Raw genomic sequence first — 23,286 nt, 5'->3', positions numbered from 1 at the left:
TCCTGAATTTGCACATTTATTTGTTTCATCCGGCAAGACCAAATGTGGTTTTGCTCACGTCTTATGCTCAAAACATCGGGTTTTTTTTTAAATTTAATTCACGTTCCAAAAACTACCTTATTTTTATTATTCCAATCTAATGTATGGATGGTAAGACAGTGGAAAGTTTAAATTCCCTTCCTAATGAATCAGTTCGTTCGAATCATAATTTGGACGGAATTATTAGTTTTTTCATTAACATCTAACAGTTTTGCATTGCTGATAGACTTGCTCTCTAAAACTTTTCCTTTTGATCGCCGATCGTAGGTTTTGTATGATTTAAAATCAGCCTAAACGGTTAGGTCCTTAGCAAATCAAAACACATTTGTGCAATCACAGCTTAAACTAATGCTCAACGCATAAAACCGATTAGTGCCATAGCTCATATCAATTCTTAGTAAAATAGAGGCACTGCAATCTATAAGTAATTAAATAAAAAACAGCAAAAGCCCTTAATTCAACTCGAGTGGCGCTGCGCAGGGCTTCGGGATCGTTAAAAATAATCGATCGAACCACAATCAACACGAGAGAGAGAAAGAGGGTTTGGAAAATCCCAACTAAATGCTAACATACCGTTCAGCTACTTTCCTGACGGTTCCCTTTGGTTCGGTTCTCCTCCTGATCCCATGCCTTTCCCCCCGCGGATGCCGATATTTATAGCGCAACGAGATCGAGTATCTCGAGAGAAGAACGTTACCTCGAGTGTGTGTTGGAGACGTTGACTGTTGTTTTTTTATTCCTGATTTGTTTTATGTTTGTTCATTAAGCAGGAATTTCCACGCGAACGTGACCATTTAATTTATATTTCATTATATGTTTCCGTTCGTTATGCACATTCAATAAAAATTTTACTTTGCACTTTGTACTCATAGTGGTTTAGAATAGTTTCGGATCATCGTTTATCGTATCGTATGTTCGTTACGAATTTTCCGGAAGAGAAGAGACCAAAACGATACGATGCGCGAGAGGAAGAGGGGATGAGAAAGAAAGCGACCGTCTTTCACGGGCCTTTCACCCCAAAACCGAACGCGCACATCTTGAGGAAATTTCCCAGTTCGTTTTAGGGTAGTTTTCGGTTTTTCGGCGCGGGATTTCTCCGGATGGGATTTCGTTTGGGAAAAACTTCTTCATCCTGCGAGGGGATGTGGGCTACCTACCCCTACCCGTGCTTTGCCCACGCACACACACACGCATACACGCGCGCATCCACAATTCCGTAGGGTTTAAAGGGCCGTGCACTGACGCTTTGGTCATCATTCTTGCAGCATCCGTTTGCCACCGCGGAAGGGAGCGACCAAGGTACAGCTGAAGGGCATATTCGTCGGTGCAAGAGTAACGCGCGGTCCCGACTGGGAATGGAGTAATCAGGACGGTGGTCCCGGAAAGACTGGTCGTGTTATGGAAATTCGTGGCTGGGACAACGAGTCGTGTCGCAGTGTGGCCAGTGTTGCCTGGGCCTCCGGCTCAACGAACGTGTATCGCCTCGGGCACAAGGGAAACGTCGATCTGCGGTACGTGCAGCCGGCAGTCGGTGGATATTACTACAAGGATCACATGCCAGTATTAGGTAAGTGAGCGCGAACATGATCGACATGCGTAAGCCGGCCCTGGTTACTAACGTTTCTTTCCTTCCATTCCTTCAAGGTCAACCAGAGGAACAGCAGCCGGTGTCGCCGCCGGTGCGTTCGCACTTTTACGTCGGCGACCGGGTGCAGGTGGCCATCTCGGAGGAGCGCCTGAAGACGCTCCAGCAGGGCCACGGAGGATGGAACCCGCGGATGGCGGAGTACCTGCCGAAGATCGGCATCGTGCACCGCATCACCGACAAGGGTGACATCCGCGTGCAGTACGAGGGGTGCGCAAACCGGTGGACGTTCCATCCGGCCGCACTGGTTAAAATATTCAGCTTCAATCTGGGCGACGTGGTGACGTTCATAAGCGATGCGGCCAAAATGCAGCAACTGCAGAAGGGCCACGGCGAATGGATCGAAACGATGCACAACGTGCTGGGGAAGTCGGGCAAAGTGATCAAGATCTACAGTGACGGTGATCTGCGCGTCCAGCAGCTGGACGAGGACATGGCGTGGACGGTGAACCCGAAGTGCGTGAAGCTGGAGCGGTCGGCGGTGTCGCATGCGGCGGCCACCGAGCGTTCGAACAGCATGATGGACTTGAGCAATCAGCGCACGAACGAGCACCACATGACGCCACTGTCCGGGCTGTCGGGGACGTCGGCGGCGGATCGATTGGTGCGGGAAGCGGCCCAGGGCAACCTGGAGTTTGTCCAGAACTATTTGGGGTAGGTTGTGTGCTCGGAAGTTTACCATCTCTTGTACGAAAACTAACTAACGTTTTTTTATTCGTCTCCATTTGCAGAATGAATACCGAAGCAGTGGACTGCGTTAGTGGCGGCAAAACGTGCCTCCAGGTGGCCGCACACCAGGGGCACGTCGAGCTGGTTAAGTATCTGCTGCTGCTCGGCGCGAACGTGAACGTGGTGGACAAGGAGGGCGACTCGACGCTGCACTACGCCGCCTTCGGCAACCAACCGGAGATTATGCGAGTGCTGCTGCAGCACAACGCCAACATCGATGTGCTGAACTCGTCCCACTGCTCGGCGTTGCACATCTCGGCCCACAAGAAGCCACCGCACTGCGTGAAGGTGCTGCTCGAGTTCGGCGCAAACGTGAACGTCCAGGACGCGTACGGTGATACGGCGCTCCACGATGCCATCGGCAAGGAGAACACGGAAGTGGTGGAGCTCCTGTGCAACTGTCCAACCCTCGATCTGACCATCCGCAACAATCGTGGATTCAATGCGCTCCATCACGCGTCGCTGAAGGGGAATGTGCACGCGGCCCGGAACATTATTCGTCTCGCCCGCCAGCTGGTGAATGTGCGCAAGGACGATGGCTTTTCGGCGCTTCACCTGGCCGCCCTCAACGGGCACTCGAAGGTGGTAGAGGTGTTGGTAAAGGAGGGCCAGGCGGACGTTAACATACGCAACAATCGGAGCCAGACGCCGTTCCTGTTGGCCGTGTCGCAGGGCCATACGGCGGCGATCGAGAAGCTGGTCGACCTCGGGTGTGACATTCGGGCGCGAGACGAAGACGGCGACAATGCGATGCACCTGTGCATCATCAAGAAGGCCAACCTTGTGCAGGAAGTATCGCCGACGGAGGCACCGAAAATCCACGACATCTTCCAGTCCCTCGCTGGCATCGTGAGCGAGCATCGGTTGATGTACGCGTTGCTGTGCTTCCTGGCCAGCGAAGGGTGCCCGCTCGATGTGAACCACAAGGGGGCGCGCGTGCTCGACTGGATTCAGAGCCCGCAGATCAAGGAGATCATCGTCGAGTACGAACGGACGCGGTTGGCGAGGGAAGCGGCCGCAGCGGCAGCCCCCAACGGACCCGTCATCTCGTCGGCGATTCTTTCGGCGACCGGAGCCGCTTCGCGCAATCTAGCGAACGAGGAGGATCCACAGCAACAGCAGCTTTTGTTCAACTTCGAGTCGATGAGCATAGCTGGCGTTGGAAACAACCAGCAACAGCTGGTGGACAAGATGGAGGGTCCGCACAATCCGCAGCTCGTGCTGGAGAACGGTATGTCCGGGGTCTCACTGGCGGCGCTATCCGGTCCCGGTGTCAGCGGAATGCAGCAGCCCATCGGCTCGAACCCTCCAACTCCGGTGAGACGGAACCGTGCTGGGCACAATCGCGACCCGGGAGGTGCCGCCTCCGGTGCTCTGGTAACCCCACCGGCCGTACTCGGTGCCGCTGGCCATAGTGAAGACGGCCATAGTGATCTGCCTCCCATAACCTCCGCCGCCTCCCATAACCTCGCCGCCGGTGATATTAGTCTTAGTGCTAGCAATGGCAACATCGTGTTTGTAGATAGTCCCGCTCGGTACAAGTCACCCAACAGAGCCTTATCGCCGGCAGGAGGAGCTGCTGCAGGCGTTCCACCTCCAGTACCACCACCATCATCCACCGGCGAACAGCTACAGGTAGCCCCGGTACCGCCACCTCATGCCAGTGGCCTCTCTTCGTCGTCTCCGGCGCCCTCGAATGGACCCTCGAAGCATATCAGTCGGCGCCAGTTCGCGCTGGACAAGATCGCACCGCAAACGCCCCCAACCTCTAGCTCTAGCGGGTCCTCTTCAAGCCCGCCACCATCCTCTGGTGGTGGTTGTGCACCGGTACCACCACCGTTACCCCCGCCAGCATCCTCCGCCACACACAACCACCGCCATCAACAACCACCACGGCTTACCCCGGCCGAGTGTATCGTGTGCAACGAAATCCTGCCCCTGATCATTTTCGATCCCTGCCAGCATCAGATCACTTGCGAGGAGTGTGGCATCCGGATGAAGAAGTGTCTCACCTGCGGTGAACATATTGAGCGCCGCACGACGGTGGCCGGCCGGCCGCTGTTCTGCACCAAGGACGGCCGCCAACCGTCCGCCGACCGGTTGCGCTATCTCGAGAGCAAAATCATGGAGATCGAGGAGACGCACTGCTGCAGCATCTGCATGGAGCGCCGGCGGAACGTGGCGTTCCTCTGTGGGCACGGTTCCTGCTCCAAGTGTGCCGAAACGCTCAAGATCTGCCACATGTGCCGGAAGGCGATCACGAAAAAGATCAACCTGTACTAGGTACACCCTTCCCGCACAGTTCCCGCGGGTGTGGCCACGTCTTGTTGTTACCAAATTACTCAAGTGGAAAGTTTTGCTGGACAAGCGAGAAACGACTTAGCACAAAGTCACTGTTGGTGAAACTAAGGCTCGACTTCCCCCGATGCGTACAGCGATGTGTGTATGTTTGTGTGCGTGTGCGTATGTGTGTGCGTGTGTAACGGTTTATTTTTTGTTAGGAAAAAAGCGTGTAGACAAACGGTCATAACGAAAAGATCATCTGTAAGTGTTCACTATTTATTTATACTATACATTATAGCTAGGTTTATAACTATTATTTCATCAGTTGTACGAACTGAACCGCTAATGGAAAGATGTGAATGGACGAAGCAAATGAAAATCAAAAATTATGAGAAAAAAACAGAAACAAACACGCGAACACTCTTTTCTTTTCCGGTTGAGATACTCTATTGTTGCCGCTGTTCCGAAATGCGCTGCAGATCCGGAAACATGTAGATAGTGATAGGAAAATGATACCTACCCTTCCGGAGTGTTTTACTTCTGGTTTCTGGCCTGTTGGCCCCACTTAATTTCCTAAAGTCCTAGTCCTATTCGTATACTGTTTTGGGAAATTGTGGGTGGGCTTCAACGCTTGAACATTTGTCTGCCGGTTTGCGCTTACGAAGTGTATGTAAAATATGCGTATATATATAGAGGTAAAGCTAACGTGTATGGTAATGTTTAAGAAGCAGACGCTAGAGCACGAAACATGTTTACCATTGAATGAACGGCAAACAGCAGCAAATACACAAATGGCAAGATGCCAGTGTTCGTCAGATATTGTTTCGAAAACGAATGTACCGTAAAGATATCCACTATTTGGTTATAGTACCTGGGCGCGATAGTCTCAATATATAAATATCCACACCCACACGAGCATGCTCCACCTTCCACCCATTCTTAAAACAAAAACATCCCTCACGATCGATAAAATCGCTGCAGGGAAGCGATTAATGAGATCGTTGAAATTATGATTATAATCCTCCAACACCACATTCGTGATTAAAACGGATCCTTCCGGTAACATACTTGCCGAGCGAATCGAATGTATGCGATCATACCGTCATCATCAGACAGGGTTCATGCTTGGTGTCGCCTCATTGTTGAGTGTTGCCAAAAATCGAACTGTACATAATTGCTTTCCAATTTGGAAAGGAGAGGATTTCACTAAACTTATAAAAGGACATTTCATCCGATTGTAATCTTGACCAAATCGCATCGCAAATCCACTAATAGTAGGGTGTAAGAACGTTTCCATTGTTGCAAGCCGTGCGAGGTGAACATAATTTCACTTTAGCTAAATCCAACTTATTTATTACCACAGGAATTATGTTCCGACTTTCATCGCTTGCCTTATGTTTCTCTCTGCCTCTTGGCGTGTAGCGCTGTTTAGCCGTTAAATGATTTAAGTAACTTGTTTGTTCATTTTTCCGACCATGAATGCGGAAAATATGGTCTTTGTTTGTCTGTTTTGTGACACCCGGTGATTCCAATGCGCACATTCGTCACCCACCACACTGCCTCATACTTTGGTGTAATGCAAAGTCAAATTTTTCATCTCAAATCATGTACATAGCAGTATAGTTTAAGGCGATGTTAATCAACACCTGATCACATCCAGAGTGTAAAGAAGGACCTGAACGTTATTAGTTAGAACCATCCCAAATCACCCTCCCAGTGTGCAGTTTGTATCGAAGAAAGTAAAGCATCCTTAAAACGGCCAAAGCAACAGGATACGCTACAATTTTATGTTTGTGTTTGCCTCACCGGTTGTCGTTTATAAAAGAGAAATGTGTGTAAGAAATCGGTATAGACACGTACAAATACCACCGCGGAAGAACCATTTTCCCAATGTCAGCAACGGTTGAGGCTAAGCGATATGGCTTTGGATGAAAACGCTTCAACCAAGCGTTCCAGGTCCATAACGAAACGATAGTTTCTGCATCAATGTAGTTTTTTTTACCTGTTTTTTTCGTTATCGATCTTTTGTATCGCAAATTTAGCTAACGCAGCGCCATTACGTGTTTGCAAAGCGAATAGCATAGAATACCATCTGAACAGAACTGCTATTTTTGTACGACCATATACACCCGCTTTTTGAAAGTGCAATATTCAGTGCAAATGGAAGAAAACGTATATGTATAGCTAAACACTAATGCAATGCTGGACAAGTGGAAAAGGTAGTAAAAATGGTAGGGAAATCTGCCAGGCGGAAATCTCAATGTATGGATAGATTTCCGTTTGCCCTTCCTTTGGTGAGGGATAAAGGATTAAAATAACACACACAAAGCCAATTACAATGTGCTGCTTCTGCTGGTGCAAACTCGTACTTTCTGCGTTGGTGTTGAGCTTTCTGGTTAACCATCAAGTTAATGTGAGTACAGATCTGTTATGCTAAACGAAACGTATTTAGCTTCTCATCGGTAATTATGGTTGGAGAAGGGAAACGACAAGAATCTGGCATACGTGTACAATAGGTGTAAAATTTGAAGCAAAACCACAAGGATGCTTATCGGATGATGGAAGGCACACGTGGCACATACGAACTCGTAATATTCAACACGTGAAAGAAATGAAACATTTTCAAAACACAAATCGAGTGCAAACAACTAGAACTATTTTGCCGGATAGTGAAACGATAAGAGGTAAAGAGATAAAAGCACATTTGAAGAAGTGTCACTAGCACATACACCAAGAAAACACGTTCAGTCTCAAACAAACGAAGGAAACTATTAAAAACGTCGTTATTGTCTACCGTGGTTAGCTAATTTCTCTCCATTACTAAGGAAAACAAAAACTTTATAAAAATAGATAATGATAAGTTTCAACCAAAACATAAAAACTTTAATGATGTGCACCAGTGTTTTATTAAGTTGTCACACGAGCTTCGTGGGACAGAAAATGTAGCAAATGATATGAAAAAAGAGAAACCCAACCGTTTCGTGAGCGACACACAACAGATGCTAATGAGTTGGTGATAGGAGGGGGGTTTTGGTAGGTAGAATCGGAGAGAACGTTAAAGAAAATGATTAAATACTAAAACCATTTGTATCCTAAATCGTTAATAGGCCCATACTGTATGTAAATGGAACAATTTGTATAAAATAAAGTAAAAATATAACTGAATAACTATAATTCTTTGTTTTTTGTCAAGTGCCGCGCTTGCAGTAGCTTGAAAAAATGAATGAATCGTTAATCATTTTTCAGGGATCTTTTTAAAATCAACTTTTTGTAGATTTACTTGACCGTATGTTAACGTTTCGTTTCGTTTACTTGTTTAGTTTATTGTTTATTATTAGTTATGCTAAGTTTTTGTTAAACTCGATATGTCACAAGTTGGCCATGATATTTGTGTACAGGTTACGTTTTCGTTCAGGTTTAGAACAGCATCAAATTCCCCATCGTAGTGTGCTGATAATCCTGAACTTTCGGGATCCGCTAGTATCGAATTTGTGATGTGGTCAAAAGTACCAGCACACCATTAAAAGAATATTGCCCCAAAGCCTCTACTCTCAAATGACGTCAGCTGGATCCGGACATGAAGGTAACACACATTCTGCCTAATCCACTAAATTGTTCGTATAGTTCAACTGTCTGTGCATCGGAACAACTTTCAGCTTCCCCCGGTGGCTACAAGATGTGGAAGAAAATGACATTCTTCCTTGCACTGCCTGCCGTCGGGCTGTGCCTTTTGAACGTCTACCTGGACCACATGGAGCACCACGGACGCCGTGCTCGGCCGGAGTTTGTTCCCTACGAGCACCTTCGCATACGGAACAAGCGGTTCCCGTGGGGCGATGGCAACAGGACGCTGTTTCACAACCCCGAAGTAAATGCCCTCCCGAGTGGGTACGAGAAGTGAGCCAGCGAAGTGATAGCAAATGGATGAAGATAAGTTTTATTGGCACTCAACATTCAGAAGAGCATCAGGATCTGGAGAAGCGTCTTCTATAAAATTGTGTAGAAGATTAGCACATCATTAAGTTAATTCCTTCTTTTTCCTGAAAAAATATTCTAATAAAATCTTACTTTGACAGATAATTCGCCTCCAGTGAATGGGAAAATTTTCGTTCAAAGATTCATTTTATAACCGGCGACGACAAGTGTAGCACACTGTATTTACAGATCCGTCTACGTAACGGCTGATAATCCGAGCGCAATCCTGTCGTCTGGTGAAAGTGTTTGACTGACCCATTCCTTCGGACGGCAGGGGATTAACAAGGCCAAATGGTCATGATTCATATATTCAAGTGCGATGACAGAAGCTTCTTATCTCTGTTGGCAATGCGTACAGGCTTCCCAACAACGCACCGTGCGCCTTACATAGTGCTCGGTTCTGATCAACAACGCCGGACGACGGGTAAACAACGCGTTGAAACATCCGATAACGACGTCAGAAGCCGATCTGGTAGAATGGCCCTGAGAGGACCGTGCACATTGATGAGATAAGGGCCCACCACTCAACACACATGGTCTGTGGAACCCCGTGGAAGCTTGTACAAGAGGTAAACATGAACGAGACGAGGATCAGCACTACAGAATGCGATGATTCTGACCTGCCCTGGCAACCGGCTAGCCATCATCCCGTAAACTATGCACGAGTGCTGTTGCATCTGATCTCCCGCACTCTCTGCCTGGAGACCGCGCGCACTCACTCGCGCATGGGATGTAATTGAACCAATATGTGAAACACGATGCCGCCGCAAGGTCGCACGCCATACACGACTACGAAACCCGTTGTCGCCTGCCTTTTAATTCTCCGGTTCCATCACCCATCGGTGCGGGGATCTGGTTCCTAAAGTGTAGTAAACAACATCGTAGGTCCGACGGCCGGCGCAACGCACACCAAAGCCGTCCGACCGGCTTACGGCATGTGCGTTGATGTCGATGTAGTGGGAAAATGTAGGAACCAATTATCAATGTAAGCACCCGCCGCCGCCGTCGTTGCCCCTGGCCATAAGATCCCGGGACCGGGTCGAGAGCCTTCGCATGAGCTACCCTTCGGTCCGGCAGTAGCGATCCGATAGCCACGGGAACTAGTGTCGTGTTTGCGCTCGTATTGCACAGGACGTTTTGCCTCGCAGGAACGGAATTGTGAATCAAATTGTGCTCAACCACCCCCGAAACAAAGTGCCACAAAATGCCAGTAGATATCAAGCGTGTTCTCGTGTGCGATGCCGTCGACAACGCGTGTGTCAAGTTGCTGCAGGACCACAACATTGATGTTAGTAACGTTCGCCCGGAGAAAAAGGATGCCACCGGTTGCCTGGCGGTGCCCGCAATTAGAGTGTCCCACACACAAGTAGCCTTGAGCTGCGTGTGATTGAACTCTGCTTGCTAGGGTTACAGGATTGTTTTTCGAGCTAGCCGGATTTGCATCTTCAATTGTTCCTTTCTCGTTGCTCCACCCGTAGGTCGACTACAAGCTGAAGCTGCCGAAAGATGAGCTGGTGAAGGAGGTGAAGGTGAGTAAAAAAAAAATAGGGAAACAGTAACGAACGTTCGCGTCCCACTCGCGTTGCACGTTGCATTAATTGAAGAATGTGAGACGGCTGGCGAAGAAGTCATTCGCCTTGACTGGGAACAGTGGGCCCACCCTATACTCTTCGGAGCGGGATGCGTGGCGCGGGTACTCGACGAGAACTTGTTTTTCGAGAGCAGTGCATCAGCATGTGCATTTCGTCGTCGTCCTTCAATGCCAATGGCTAGACGGCAGCAAGCCGTGTCGTTTTGAACGCGACGAAACTAGTGATGAGCACTCCGACTCGAACCTACCCGATTCCGATTCCGGCATTGAAATCGGTATCGATACCGATTCCGGCATCGGAATCGGTGCTGATTCCGGAATCGGAATCGGTGCTGATTCCGGAATGGGAATCGGTGCTGATTCCGGAATCGGTACCGGTACCGATTCCAGAATCGGAACCGAGACCGATTCCAGAATCGGAACCGAGACCGATTCCAGAATCAGAATGGGTCTTTGAATCGAAGCCGGTACCGATTCTGTTTTTGGAATCGGTGCCAACAACGGTACCGGTATCGGCACCGATTTCGGTTTCAGAAACAAAAGGTGCCGATTCCGGGCGGCTCCGGATAGCAGCAAATGACACACCATGCTATCGAACGGCAACAAATGGTGCTAAAAAAAATTATAATTAAAAGGGGGAATCGACAGGTACCATGGTACTTGCAAGTAAAGTGTACCTGTTGCCATTCTACGACATCGAAAAAACCGAATGATGCGAAAAGCAAACGACGAGAACCTTTGAATAAAAAAAAGTCGACTCAACCGGCATCGCATGGTGTAGAACAGGGGTCTCCAAACTTTTTTTAACGCGGGCCGCATTGGGTAGAATAACCATAGCGTTAGGCCTCATTTACCCAAGGAGGAGAGGGTCTCGCGGGCCGCAAGTCAGTGGTGCGATATTGGGGCATTTTTTTTTTTGTGGTCGATCCCCTCCTGGCGATCGGGCAGGGCCTGATTGATGAATTCAATGCAACAGTCACTTACCGGGAGATAGTAGGGGATTTAATTTAGCGTTATTTTTCATTCATGGATTTCTTCCTTGGTGTGGGGTTTGCCTAACTGTAATGTACTGAGCAGTATGTTTGCCGCAGCAGACCCAATTTGAGTTCTTGGCAGACAGTCTTGTTTGGACAGCATTAGAGTTCGGTCATTGATAATTGAAGTGCGTGTCAATTAAGTCGGAGTAATTCGGTAGGTTTACTAGCCACATTTTAGAGTATCAGTTAGTTCTAATGCAATATTTAACTTCAGTGCTGTGTACCCACGTCATCTGCATCGTACATTATGGCTCAAACCAGTGATATATGGCAACATTTCCTGAAAACTGAAGGAGGTGCAAAGTGCCGCTATTGCCAGCTTGTTTTGTGTTACAGCAATGGATCGACTTCTAACCTTAAACGGCACTTAGATCGTAAACATCCTACAGTTCCAGCAACTAGAATTCGTCGTCCTTGTACATCAGCAGCAGGAAACTCAGTCCCTGAAGAAACAGCACATGCCATTAGCACTGTAAACACTATGCAAAATTATTTTAGATCCAATAAGCCCATGAGTGCAGAGAGTAAAGAAAAACTTGATTCCATTTTGCTTCTCATGATTTGTAAGGAATACTATCCCTTTTCAATTGTAGAAGATTATTATTTTAAAAAATTTGTTCATGAGCTAAATCCAAACTATCATCTGCCAAGTAGAAAAACAATTTCTAATGCTGCCCTACCAAGGCTTTATAGTGAGACAGTAGATACTGTAAAAGGAAAACTTATATCCAGTTTCACAATTGCATTAACTGCTGATTCTTGGACAAGTATCAACAATACATCTTATTGTGCATTGACAGCACATTTCATATGCGAAGAATATACATCATCATCATTTTTATTAGAATGTTCCGAACTTCCTCACCGCCATACAGCCAACAATCTGGCAAGCTGGATACGAACAGTATGCGAAAATTATGCTATTAGGGAAAAAATATGTGTATTAGTCACAGATAATGCCACTAACATGAAATCAACAGCAGATATTTTAGAAGTGTCTCACTTGCCGTGCGGGGCGCATACATTAAATTTGATAGTGCAGAAGGCCATTCAGAACTCTATCAAGGAAATCGTGGAAGATGCTAAAGACGTTGTAAAGCATTTCCGTAAAAGTACCATAGCAACTTCAAAATTAATAGAAATGCAAAAAAATCTTAATTATCCTCAATTAAAACTAAAACAAGACTGTCCTACTAGATGGAACTCGACATTTGAGATGCTAAATAGACTAATTAAAAACAGGATCCCTTTAGTTTCTTCTTTGGCAGCTTTAAATTTGCCATCCAAACTTCAGGAAAATGAATGGATTATAATAGGACAGGTTACCGAAATTCTTGAAATTATAAATGCAGTAACAAATGAAATCATGGGTGAAAAATTAGTTACCGTTTCTAAAATGGGAGTGCTTATTAAGTCGACGGTAACCAGATTAGAAGAAAAGAAGGAAAAAGAACAATTGCACCCCAAATCTGTGGATTTATTAAATATTATTTTAAGTGGGATTAAGGAAAGATTCAAAAAAATTAACAATTCAGAAATAGTGTCATTTGCCATCCTCTTGGATCCACGATTCAAAAAAGAAGGATTTTTGGGAGATGACGACCATTTTCAAGACACATATGAAAAAATTATTTCAAAAATGATTCCATTTCAAGTTCAGACTCCCGACACAAGTGAGGATATAGAACAAAATCCCAATGATGATGGAGATATTTGGCAAGTACTGAATCGCCATGTGCAACGTCCAGAAAATGCATCTAATCCCAGATTAGTTGCCGTATCTGAGCTAGATAGATATTTGGGTGAAAAAAAGATAAAGATTAAAGACGATCCGCTACTTTGGTGGAAAAACAGAGTCCAAATATACCCAACACTATGCGGCTTTGCGAAAAAGTATTTATCAATACCGGCCACTTCTGTTCCATGTGAACGCATTTTTTCTAAAACTGGGCAGATACTAACAGAAAAGCGTAATAGAATAACTTCAAAAAAATTGAAAGAAATAATTTTCATACAACATAATTATGGAATAATTTTGGAGTAAAGTTTCATTTATTTTAATTAGTTTAGTAGCATTAGTAGTGGAATTTTGATTTGGAACAAAAACTTTTATGTTACACGAATATGGATGAAATCGAGATTTTTAGTTATATTTATTTTTAAGTTCTAGATAAGAAAGTATTATAAGACAACTGTATTATAGAATTAAATTGAAATTTAACACTTTAAAGAACGTTATCCTGTTTGATTTGATGATTGACTTAATCGAAAATTGATTGAAGAGTGGGAGCTGAGTTATTTTTCTTCTAATATGACAGATTCTTTATTCAATTTGGGGTTGATTGATTTAGGCATGCTTTTTTTATACATTTGTCCTACGGAGGCAACTTGAATATCTCCCTTTCTTTCATTGGAATCCTTAACGGATTGAATTTTGTAACTACAAAACGCTAATCAAACTAATCTTTTCCACAGTAAATGTTTCATAACTGGGCTGATACTCACCTAATAGCTTTGTTTTTATTCGAAAAACCCAATTTTTCGAACTTTAGCGGCAAACTTCTGCTTCCAGCATCCTGTAGCTTGCTCTAATCCGTAAAGCCCTTTTTTAAAATCGCATGCTATGCCTCAGAAGCCATAACACTTACTTCTACACATCTGCAGATATCATGTCTGGTCAGTAAACGTGCTTAATTTTTCAAAAATATGATTAACAAGCTGAACTTCTCCTCGTCCCATATTCACAATACGTTAATACTATATATGGTAGTCCGATAGATTCGGTGCAAGATGATGGCGAAACATAACAATAAGAGACCCATCTTAAAGTCACGGCATAATAGGCATGTTAAATGTTAATGATAAAAATGTTTAGAATTTCCACTGAACGATGCATATGAGCGCAATAGTGTAGTTGATAACCCAACCGGGGGTTTGAAATCCAACCGACCATCCCCTGTACGTATGGACTGACTATCCACGTACATAAGGGAAAGATGGTTGTTACGCCAAGAAGAAGTCTTCTTGGAGCCATAAGCATGAAGTGCAATTAATCCTAGCGCCGAATGACTGAAGGTCAAAGTCGGTAACATTCATTCAAAAAAAAAAAAAAAAAGGTTGTTGCCTATACCCATTCGAACCTAAGTTCCGGAATCGATTCCGAAATTTTCGGAGTCGCCCGGAATCGGCTCCGGCTTTGGAATCGTTTTGCTCATCACTAGACGAAACAAAGTAGCCTCTTCGCCGTTTTTGCCGCTTAGTTCATTCAAAATGCAAAGATTGGTTTACAGTGTTGGTTACAAATTGAATAATATACCAAACTAGTGATTTTACAAAAGTGCGTGAACAATTTTTTTATGTTTTTAGAAATAGGCACATCACTTATTTCGATACTTTTTCTGGAACAAACTAAAAAGAAATCAAATTAGCATTTGTTACAAATTATTGGAGAATAAATAAAGGTTTAATTACTCAACTATTGGAACAAATGGATAAGATTGAACGAATTACAGATTTTTTAGTTTTGCTAATACTGATCGAATGTTCTGGTACACATGGCATTATAAGGATTTCATTGTAATTTATCTTGATTCCACAAATAATCTGAGTGGTAGGACAAATTAACGTCGTGTGTAATAAAAGGTGCTCATCTTCTCAAAAATTATTATGAATATTTTAAAATATATTTTTCTCTTACATGTTGCAAACTCTTCCTCCAACAAATTGTGTGCTCATTAACACAAAAAAAAATCAAACCACGAAAATGACCACGATTCGCGTCATAGATGCGTCCGCTTCAAACGAACGGTCACACATTGGGTACGAAACTGATTGAATATTGGTCCGTGACGTAGACGAAACAAATTGAATTGAGATGTTTGCCTTCAATTGTAAGCTTTTTCCGGAAACCGGACATCCCTTCCGTGCCCAGCGTAAAGCAATTGATAGCAATTAATCTCGGCATCGAAGCAAAAGAACAATAGCTTCTAACGTCGTCGTCGCATGAATGACCAAAAAATGAGGGACCACGCCGCAGGGTGTTTGGGGTGGAGGAGTTCCCCTTTCCGAGGCTCAAGGAAATGAAAGTCATAAGTCCGGCGGACGGAAACGATTCGTGGAAACGCTTTTGACACGCTGACGAATGAATGCGCTCGTGAACAGCGTCGGAGTAACGGTCCGGGGGCGCCCAAGGACTACGGCAAAGGGACATACTCCGGGATTAAGTTTCGTGCCCGCACTAATCGATTTTCGCTCATTTGTTTTCTCTCCCCGCCGGCAGAATTATGACGCCCTGATCGTGCGTTCGGACACGAAAATAACGGCCGAGGTGCTGAATGCGGGTGCGGGACACGTGAAGGCGGTCGGGCGAGCCGGGGCGGGCGTGGACAACATCGACATCGAGGCGGCCACGAAAAATAACGTGCTGGTGCTCAAGTAAGTAGAGATTAGTAGAGGCGCTCCGTTTGCGGAGTAAAATACGAATGGATCGATTCGTTTGTAAGTGAGGTTTAAATATTTGATACCGTTTTCTTCGAGTTGATAAATGTGTGCTTCGATAGTATGATAATAATACAAATAATAATAACCCACGATCCTTTAAAAATGCATGCCAATTTAATTTTAAATCAATTTTGGAAATCAAAATGTTTCAAAATAAATGAGGAGCAAATGATTTCAACGATATATCCTTCATTGGGCAGTACATTTCTTTTGTTAATTCGACATACGTTTTGTCCCTCCCCTGAAAACCAGCACCCCGGGTGGCAACTCGATCTCGGCGTGCGAGCTCACCTGCTTCCTCATCGGGGCCCTCGCGCGTCCCATTTGCCCGGCGGCGACCAGCATGAAGGAGGGCCGCTGGGACCGGAAACTGTACTCCGGCACCGAGCTGTACGGTAAGACGCTAGCCATCCTCGGTCTCGGCCGGATCGGGCGCGAGGTGGGCGTGCGCATGAATGCGTTCGGGATGCGCGTGATCGGCTTCGATCCCATCACAACCAGCGAGGAGGCAAAGGCGGCCGGCATCGAAAAGATGGAGCTGGAACAGATCTGGCCACTGGCCGACTACATCACCGTCCACACGCCGCTCATTCCGGCCACCAGAAGTAAGTGACTGGTTTACGGTGGAGTTTAACAAACTAAGAGCATTTGAAGTAGAAGTGTGGATGAGATACTGAGCATAGTGCTAAATATTCGACTTACTTGTAGATTTGATTTCCACGGCCACGCTATCCAAATGTCGCCCGGGAGTGCGCGTGATCAATGTGGCCCGCGGTGGCATCATCGACGAGCAGGCGCTGCTGGCCGCACTCGAAAGTGGCCACTGTGGTGGGGCCGCCGTCGACGTCTATCCGGAAGAGCCGCCGAAATCCGACACCACCCGGAAGCTCATCAATCATCCGAAAGTGGTCGCGACGCCACACCTGGGTAAGTCGGGGGTCCGGATTTCACTCCCCTTCTGGCCGGGAAAACACACACACACTAACACGGGCTATTCCACTTCCGATTCCTACAGGTGCCAGCACGTCCGAGGCGCAGGTGCGCGTTGCCGTCGAGGTGGCCGAGCAGTTCATCGCGCTAACGGGCAAGTCGACCGTTTACACGCAGTACGCCGGTGTCGTCAATCGCGAGGTGTTGAAGAATGTCTTTTAAATCTAATTCCTCCTCCGAGACAGCAAGCTCAAAACGGTCGCGCTATTTTTGGGGCAAATTGCTTTCTCAGCTTTCGATAAGGATGGTGCCACCATTCCGCCGAAGCCGTCGTAATCCTTAAGAAACCACAAGCAAATCAATCATCGATACGAAATGGCACCACATTTTCACATCATCGTCCCGTGGAGGGTATCCAACTTTGTCCTCGCGTTACGTCATCAACCCCGGAGCGTGACGCATCCCCACGCCGTTAGAATTCGATCCTAGCGGGGACCGCCAGCAATTACTAATGAAAAGTTGCTCGCCCATGGAAAGCGGTGTTGGGTGGTTTTTTTTAGATATTATGAAATTCGATACCGATTAAATTTGACAAATAGCACAACGTGACACTGGAGAAGAGGAGCAAATAAATGTAGCGAAACTGTGCACATATTAAAACACCAAACAGTTTGTTCATGTGTTCGTCCTAGTATACTTTCCAATAAAACATACGAAACAAAACCCAATTTGTCTTTCTCTGGAAAGGGCCCCCTTGTGTCCTTGAAACAACGATATTTATGAGCCATCAAACGTTCATATTCACCAATTTTAGCAACACAAATTGACGGTGTCACCTGTAGGAGCGGCTCAGCTTATTTTCAAGACCGTTGATAGAGAAATATTTTTTTCCCGGCCCGCATTTCTGAGGGGACTATTTGAGAAAAATGGCATAAACCAAATTGATGTTTGCTTTTGTGCGTTACCACATTAAAAAGAAAAGAAAATCGGCTAAAAGTTGATAAAATGAAGTTGCGACATACTATGCGGCGGAGCAAAGAAGATCACTTTGCTCGAAACAAATCACGAACTGGATCAAAGTAACTTGCTCATTTTTCCCCCATCGGAACGGTTGGCTTCTTGGTTGGTTTTTATTATATTTGCCTGTAGCCTCAATTCAAGACGAAATCAAAACATGCTGATTGCACGCTGCACCGTCTGTTATCGTCGTGGAAAAAAGTTAAAGATGCCAGATCACGTGCTGCCTTTCGCTTCGCTTGCGCTTGGATTTGGTTGGTTGCCGTTGCTATGAGAGCAGGGACCGTCTTTGCCGGGTGGAAAGTTTAGCGATTTCTTGTTTTGCATCTCCTGACAGAGCACGCTCAGTCTCGGAAATGACTCGAACTGATTGATGTATTTTTTCGAACAAAATCCAACCGTTGCCTGCAGCATGTTTTTTATTTTCCTATATTTACTTTTTTTCTACCGTTCTAACCTGAGCAAACTGCTGCACGATAAGATATATGTATGTAGATGAGAATAACAAATTATCAAATGCACGAAGTTTTACAATGGTACACGGCGGCGGGTCCCCTTGGAAGTGTTTTGTTCTACAAAATTCACTTTACGTTCCTACGGTTTAGGCGGTCATGTTGGAATTATTTTGAAATTGAATGGTTCCAATTTTACCCAATTTTTGGAACACAAAATGGCATAAAAGAATGTTGCATACTTTCATAGCATCTGCCCATTACCAGTTTAGAGCATCATGCTGTATTCTTCAATGCTACGATTCAAGGCCTTTTCAAAGAAATCTGAACTCGATGTGAGCTTATAAACAAGGCGATGGTCACAGCATCCAATCAAGTGTTCACTGATTGGTTTAGTTTAGTTCTTCAGCTAGCAGTTGAGACTCGCGATACAGATGGATGAAAAGGATCAAATAACACCATCAGACACCAGGCTGGAACAGGATGAACGGACTACAGGCCATCAGCAGATCACTACATCGGCAAACACTAGGTCAACGGGGACCGAAAGTAGTTCAGCAGAAGAATCAACAGAATGGCAACCGTACATAAAAAATTATCTAACCAGGCGCGTTGAAGAATTCTTCCAAATTGAGATGCCCAAACGTATTCGCTACCTAAACGCCATGCTGGAAAAGCCTACGTTTGCCGAACCTAACTGTACCAGGGCATTGCATATTGGTGTTGCGGAGAGGAAACAGGAGTCGACCAAGGAAACAGCTGCCGAAATGCCATCCTGCACACATTCGGGCTGGAGTACGGTAGCTGGACACAGTAACCTTCAGTTTCGCCTCTTGCCGTCCGGGGACGTAGAGTGCAAACAGCATATTTTTGAGCTCAGATTCGTAGTGTATCCCTTTGTTAAAACCCTGAGGGAGGACATCAACTTGCTCCAAACGTGGATCGTAGAGCCGAGAATGCCGGATGAATACCTCGACAAATTGATCGATGAGAATACGCTGGTTGCAATAGAAGCACTGGAAGCGGAGGTGAGTTCTTTATCAACTCAACTTTGCCGATTTCGTGAGAAGCGGTCAAAGGCCGAATCGAAGGTGGACGTAGAACCGCACAACGAAGACTACCGCTACCAGATCCTCGAAATGGATAAAAAGGAGTGCCTTCGTTTTGGGAAGATGTTTCGCGTGATACGAAATCGATACTGCATGCTGTACGCGGCCTTCGTTGAAAAGCTGAAGACGTCGTAAGGCAAATCGTTGAATTAACTGTGTGTGCCTCACATGCCTTTCTCTCAAAAGTACTTTTGCTCTACTTATTCAATTCAAATGGTTTGCAAATCGTTCGTCACATTTATCATAGTTTATCAAACGACATTTTCTTAGTTTCTTCCCTATTCAACCTACAGTTGACTCGCAAAGTTTCATGATCGAACATAATCGCTTACAATTGAACAAAGCAGACCAAACTCAAGGTTAAATCGAGCAACTATAAAACGGTATCATTAGATATGAATTATTAGTTTTTTCGTTCTGAATTCCATTGGTCCAATATGGTTGAATAATACAAACAGATGGAATAAATTTGGATGAAGTATTGTATGCCTGTGTTTTTGTTTAATTTATTCCCATTACTGTTGAAAATGTGCAACAAAACAATGTAGCATGTTAAATATGGACTTGCTGATAGTACTTCTACGTATTCAGTATATAAAATCAATGTAAAATAAGAGAAAACAAGTTTTGTTTGTAACAGGCATAAACATAGTATGCAAACTAAAGCAAAATTTATATACCTTTTTTATTTATATACAAAATTTATATACAGTTGGTCCCCGCAGTACGCGAATGTTTGGGACCGGACGCAATAGCGTATATCGAATTTTCGCGTATTGCGGATTTCCTCTGCCATTTCGTTTATACCTCATATTGAAGAGTTGACACTGAGAGGGAACCGCTTATTTAACATATCTTTTATCGAAATCACTAATAAGTGTTCCATTTCCTACATTGCATAATTATGTCTCTGTTAAAAAGTGCATATTAAAAACTTCATTCTACCAAAACAAAGTAAAATTGACTAGTCAGAACTCAAGCAACGCTATGAGCTGTCAGTTGTAAAAAATCGCGTATCCCCGCGTCCACACGGCATAGTAGCGTAGGGATTTTGACACTCCGTCGTAGTGTAAATGTTGGTCGAGAGGCCTTAGCCACGGCCATAAAAAATAGTTGACACTACGACGGAGTGTCAAAATCGCTACGCTACGATGCCGTGTGGACGCGGCCTATTGCGAATTCGCGTATATCGAGTATCGCGTACTGCGGGGACCAACTTTACTACCAATTATATACATTTATTTAAACGCTGCGTTTGGTTCGTGGTTCGAAATTGTATAATTTTATAGCAAGTGTGCGTTTCGGCTGTTTACAGTACCAGGCTGTGTTCTTCTCTCATAGAAGTCGTAGCTGTTTATAAGAAGGAAGAACTGAACATTGGGTTTTATACCATTGCATAGGGTCATTATGATACCGGGAACTCTTAGTACGTCACAGCGCCCAATTCATCATGTGTTCCCGAATGGTTCAAGTTTAACAAGTGCACACAAATACTGCTTTGATTATTCACGCTGTTAAATGCAGAATAGTTTTTATCGGAAACAGTGGACACGAACCGCCATTCGACCTTTTGTTTAGAAAAGTCTACACTCCACCAAACCAAGCCAAAAGTAAACATGAGAAGAAGCACTTTGTCTGCAACAGCAACAACATGGGAACAAGACTTTGAAGACTATGTCACCAAGCGCGTCGAAGTATTCTTGAAAAGCGACTTACCAAAGCGTATTGCCTGGTTGAATACTCTGCTAGAAGACCCTACATTTTCCGGCCGTCAGTATGCTGATCCCGTCCAGAAGTTGAAGGTTCCAATTTCGAAGCTAGAAAAGTCGAAGAAAGCAAATGTTTCAAACATCAAATTGTCTTCTCAACAAGTTATGGAAGATGAAACTAGATGTGACGCGCTGTCGTCCGTGAATGTGAAGGGCAGCACACTTATCGTTGAGCTCAGATTAAAAATAGAGCCCTGTATTCAAACCCTTAAAACCGACTGCAATTTGCTCAATACTTGGATCAGCGTGATGGAGGAGGGCAAAAAGCTGGACGTGAAACCGAAACGGCAACACCGCCATGGCATCGGCAAGTCAATCCGAAAGGAGACAATGATGGAAATACAATTCTTGGAAATGGAGGTGAACGCTGCATACGATCAGATGTGCCAACACAAAGTAAAGTATTCCACCATCAAATCGAAGGAGGATAAGTGTTTCAAAAACCACTACCGACAGGTCGCTAAGATGGATGAGAAGGAGTACCTTCGGAAACTAGAGAATAGGCTTCGCATCATCCGATATCGTTGTTGGATGTTATACGATTCCGTTTCCGAAAAGCCGGACTTTTTTTAAGCAACAAGTTCGATCTAACGGTACGGGATGGTGGAGAAGAGTACTTTGTCTTACTGAAATCAGGAAGTCCCAAACCAAGTCGACCTTTATTATGGAGTATAAGAATACAGTGTTGTTATCTGAGTGTAATTTCGTTTTCTTCCGCTCACATCACGACGAGTGAGAAATGCAAACTGATGGAATAAACTATAAAAAATGCAAGCCTGTTTGTTTTAAAATTATTTTTGATAAATTAAGATGTTTTCGAAGTGATTACATAAAGGTATTTGTGCAACTGTATCTTAATTGCACACTGCATAACTCAGTAAAATCCGCATCGCATTGCGTAAATTCGTTGTTTAGAAAAACGTTAAGTGTTATTGACATCGGTCGGTTTGTATGCTAAATTGAAGCTGAACTATATCTTGAGAGGGTAAGTTCATCGTTTGCAGCTATTTATGAATTTCATGCATTAACGGAACGCAGCAGATTTGGTTTACCGAGTGATTCAAAGTTGCATGATTTTATGGCAAGTGTGCGTTGACAGGTTACAGTACCCGGCTGAGTACTTCACTCATAATACCAACCAAGGTTTCTGCACCTACGCCTCAGAATTTCATAAACTAAGAATTACGGAAGAGTCTTTGTTGCACAGAGTTACAGTCTTTAAAAAACCTTTCAGTTAATTGGTCTGGCGCTAAAATTGGTCAAGCCACTAAAAAGTTATTGAGAAATTAGTCGGTTTTTGAAGCTTGTTGCACAAAGTTTGGCGCGCAGCTTCGTTCGTAGTGATAGGTAAACCAAATCCCCAAATCCGAATCCCAATCCAAGGAAACAGGCGAAACAGTCCAAGCAGCGGATAGTGTTCCTTTGGAACTGTGGTCTTTGTGTACAAAATTTTGAAACGCCTGGAACCAGCGTACTTGGGGGAAAGGATAGTTGTTGGGACTGACGTCCATCGGTATCACACTCGTAATGCCGATGAGCCAAGACTTCCTGGCTAACTGTCTAGAAACGCCCGAAATTCGTTATTTTTTAAAGGAGTACAATGGTACAACAGGATGCCGAGAGAGATTAAACAAGCGCGAAATCTAAGGGAGTTCAAACGCCTATGCGCCGTATACGTGAAGCAGGTGGTCTGACGCTGTGCTTGTAATGTATTTAGTAAATGTTGTAGTTTTTGAGCCCCGTAGTATTGCATTTGTCAACATGGTCTTTGACTATGGTGATGATGAGTAAAAAAATGAACAGGGACTTTTTATTTTTATTATTTAATTTAACTTCATAGAATGAATGAGTCTACATAGTTTTGAGACACGCGCGCGTAAATGAGGACAATTGGTGGACATGGCTGTACGAAAAGAACTAGTAGTATCTACACATCTCGCTGTCGTTGGGTCCCTTTCTGTTCTTGATAGTGGCACCACATTATCAACCAATGGTAATTGGCGGTGTGAACTACAAACAGAGCAGAAATACCCTTTTACACTCCGGAAGGTGGTGCCTCGTTAACCTTGGGGGACTCGGGGATTTATCTTTCGAGGTGATTGCTCGGGACCGTTGTATGCAAGGAACAAGATCAGGTCCCTTAAGTAGTACTGGTGGGTTTCGCCACACTATCAACCGTTGATAGCTGGCGGTGTTAACCAAAACTGTGC

General features: G+C 44.8%; 3 protein-coding genes across 3 annotated transcripts in view; all 3 read left to right on the top strand.

Annotated features, from left to right (window-relative positions):
- Positions 1-5,090, top strand: part of LOC131282922 (E3 ubiquitin-protein ligase MIB2) — a 42,421-nt gene extending 37,331 nt beyond the window's left edge. Inside the window, exons 4-6 of the mRNA XM_058312468.1 lie at positions 1,305-1,606; positions 1,684-2,338; positions 2,416-5,090. Of these exons, the coding sequence (XP_058168451.1) occupies positions 1,305-1,606; positions 1,684-2,338; positions 2,416-4,696 (3,238 nt within the window). The 3' untranslated portion in view covers positions 4,697-5,090. The remainder of the gene's footprint in view (positions 1-1,304; positions 1,607-1,683; positions 2,339-2,415) is intronic.
- Positions 5,091-9,813: 4,723 nt separating this feature from the next.
- LOC131288625 (D-3-phosphoglycerate dehydrogenase) lies at positions 9,814-17,390 on the top strand. The gene is made up of 6 exons (XM_058317779.1): positions 9,814-9,959; positions 10,150-10,200; positions 15,579-15,733; positions 16,052-16,404; positions 16,508-16,726; positions 16,815-17,390. The coding sequence occupies exons 1-6, from the start codon at positions 9,876-9,878 to the stop codon at positions 16,949-16,951; spliced, it is 999 nt and encodes a 332-aa protein (XP_058173762.1). The 5' UTR covers positions 9,814-9,875; the 3' UTR covers positions 16,952-17,390.
- A 3,533-nt stretch (positions 17,391-20,923) lies between these two features.
- LOC131293358 (uncharacterized) lies at positions 20,924-21,649 on the top strand. Its single transcript, XM_058321438.1, has one exon. It carries the CDS (start codon positions 20,924-20,926, stop codon positions 21,647-21,649), a length of 726 nt encoding a protein of 241 aa, XP_058177421.1.
- Positions 21,650-23,286: the final 1,637 nt, after the last annotated feature.

Source organism: Anopheles ziemanni, chromosome 2 (assembly GCF_943734765.1).
Source record: "Anopheles ziemanni chromosome 2, idAnoZiCoDA_A2_x.2, whole genome shotgun sequence".
NCBI lineage: Eukaryota > Metazoa > Arthropoda > Insecta > Diptera > Culicidae > Anopheles > Anopheles ziemanni.
Note: the sequence above shows the minus strand (reverse complement) of the source record. Positions and strands in the feature narration are given on the sequence as shown.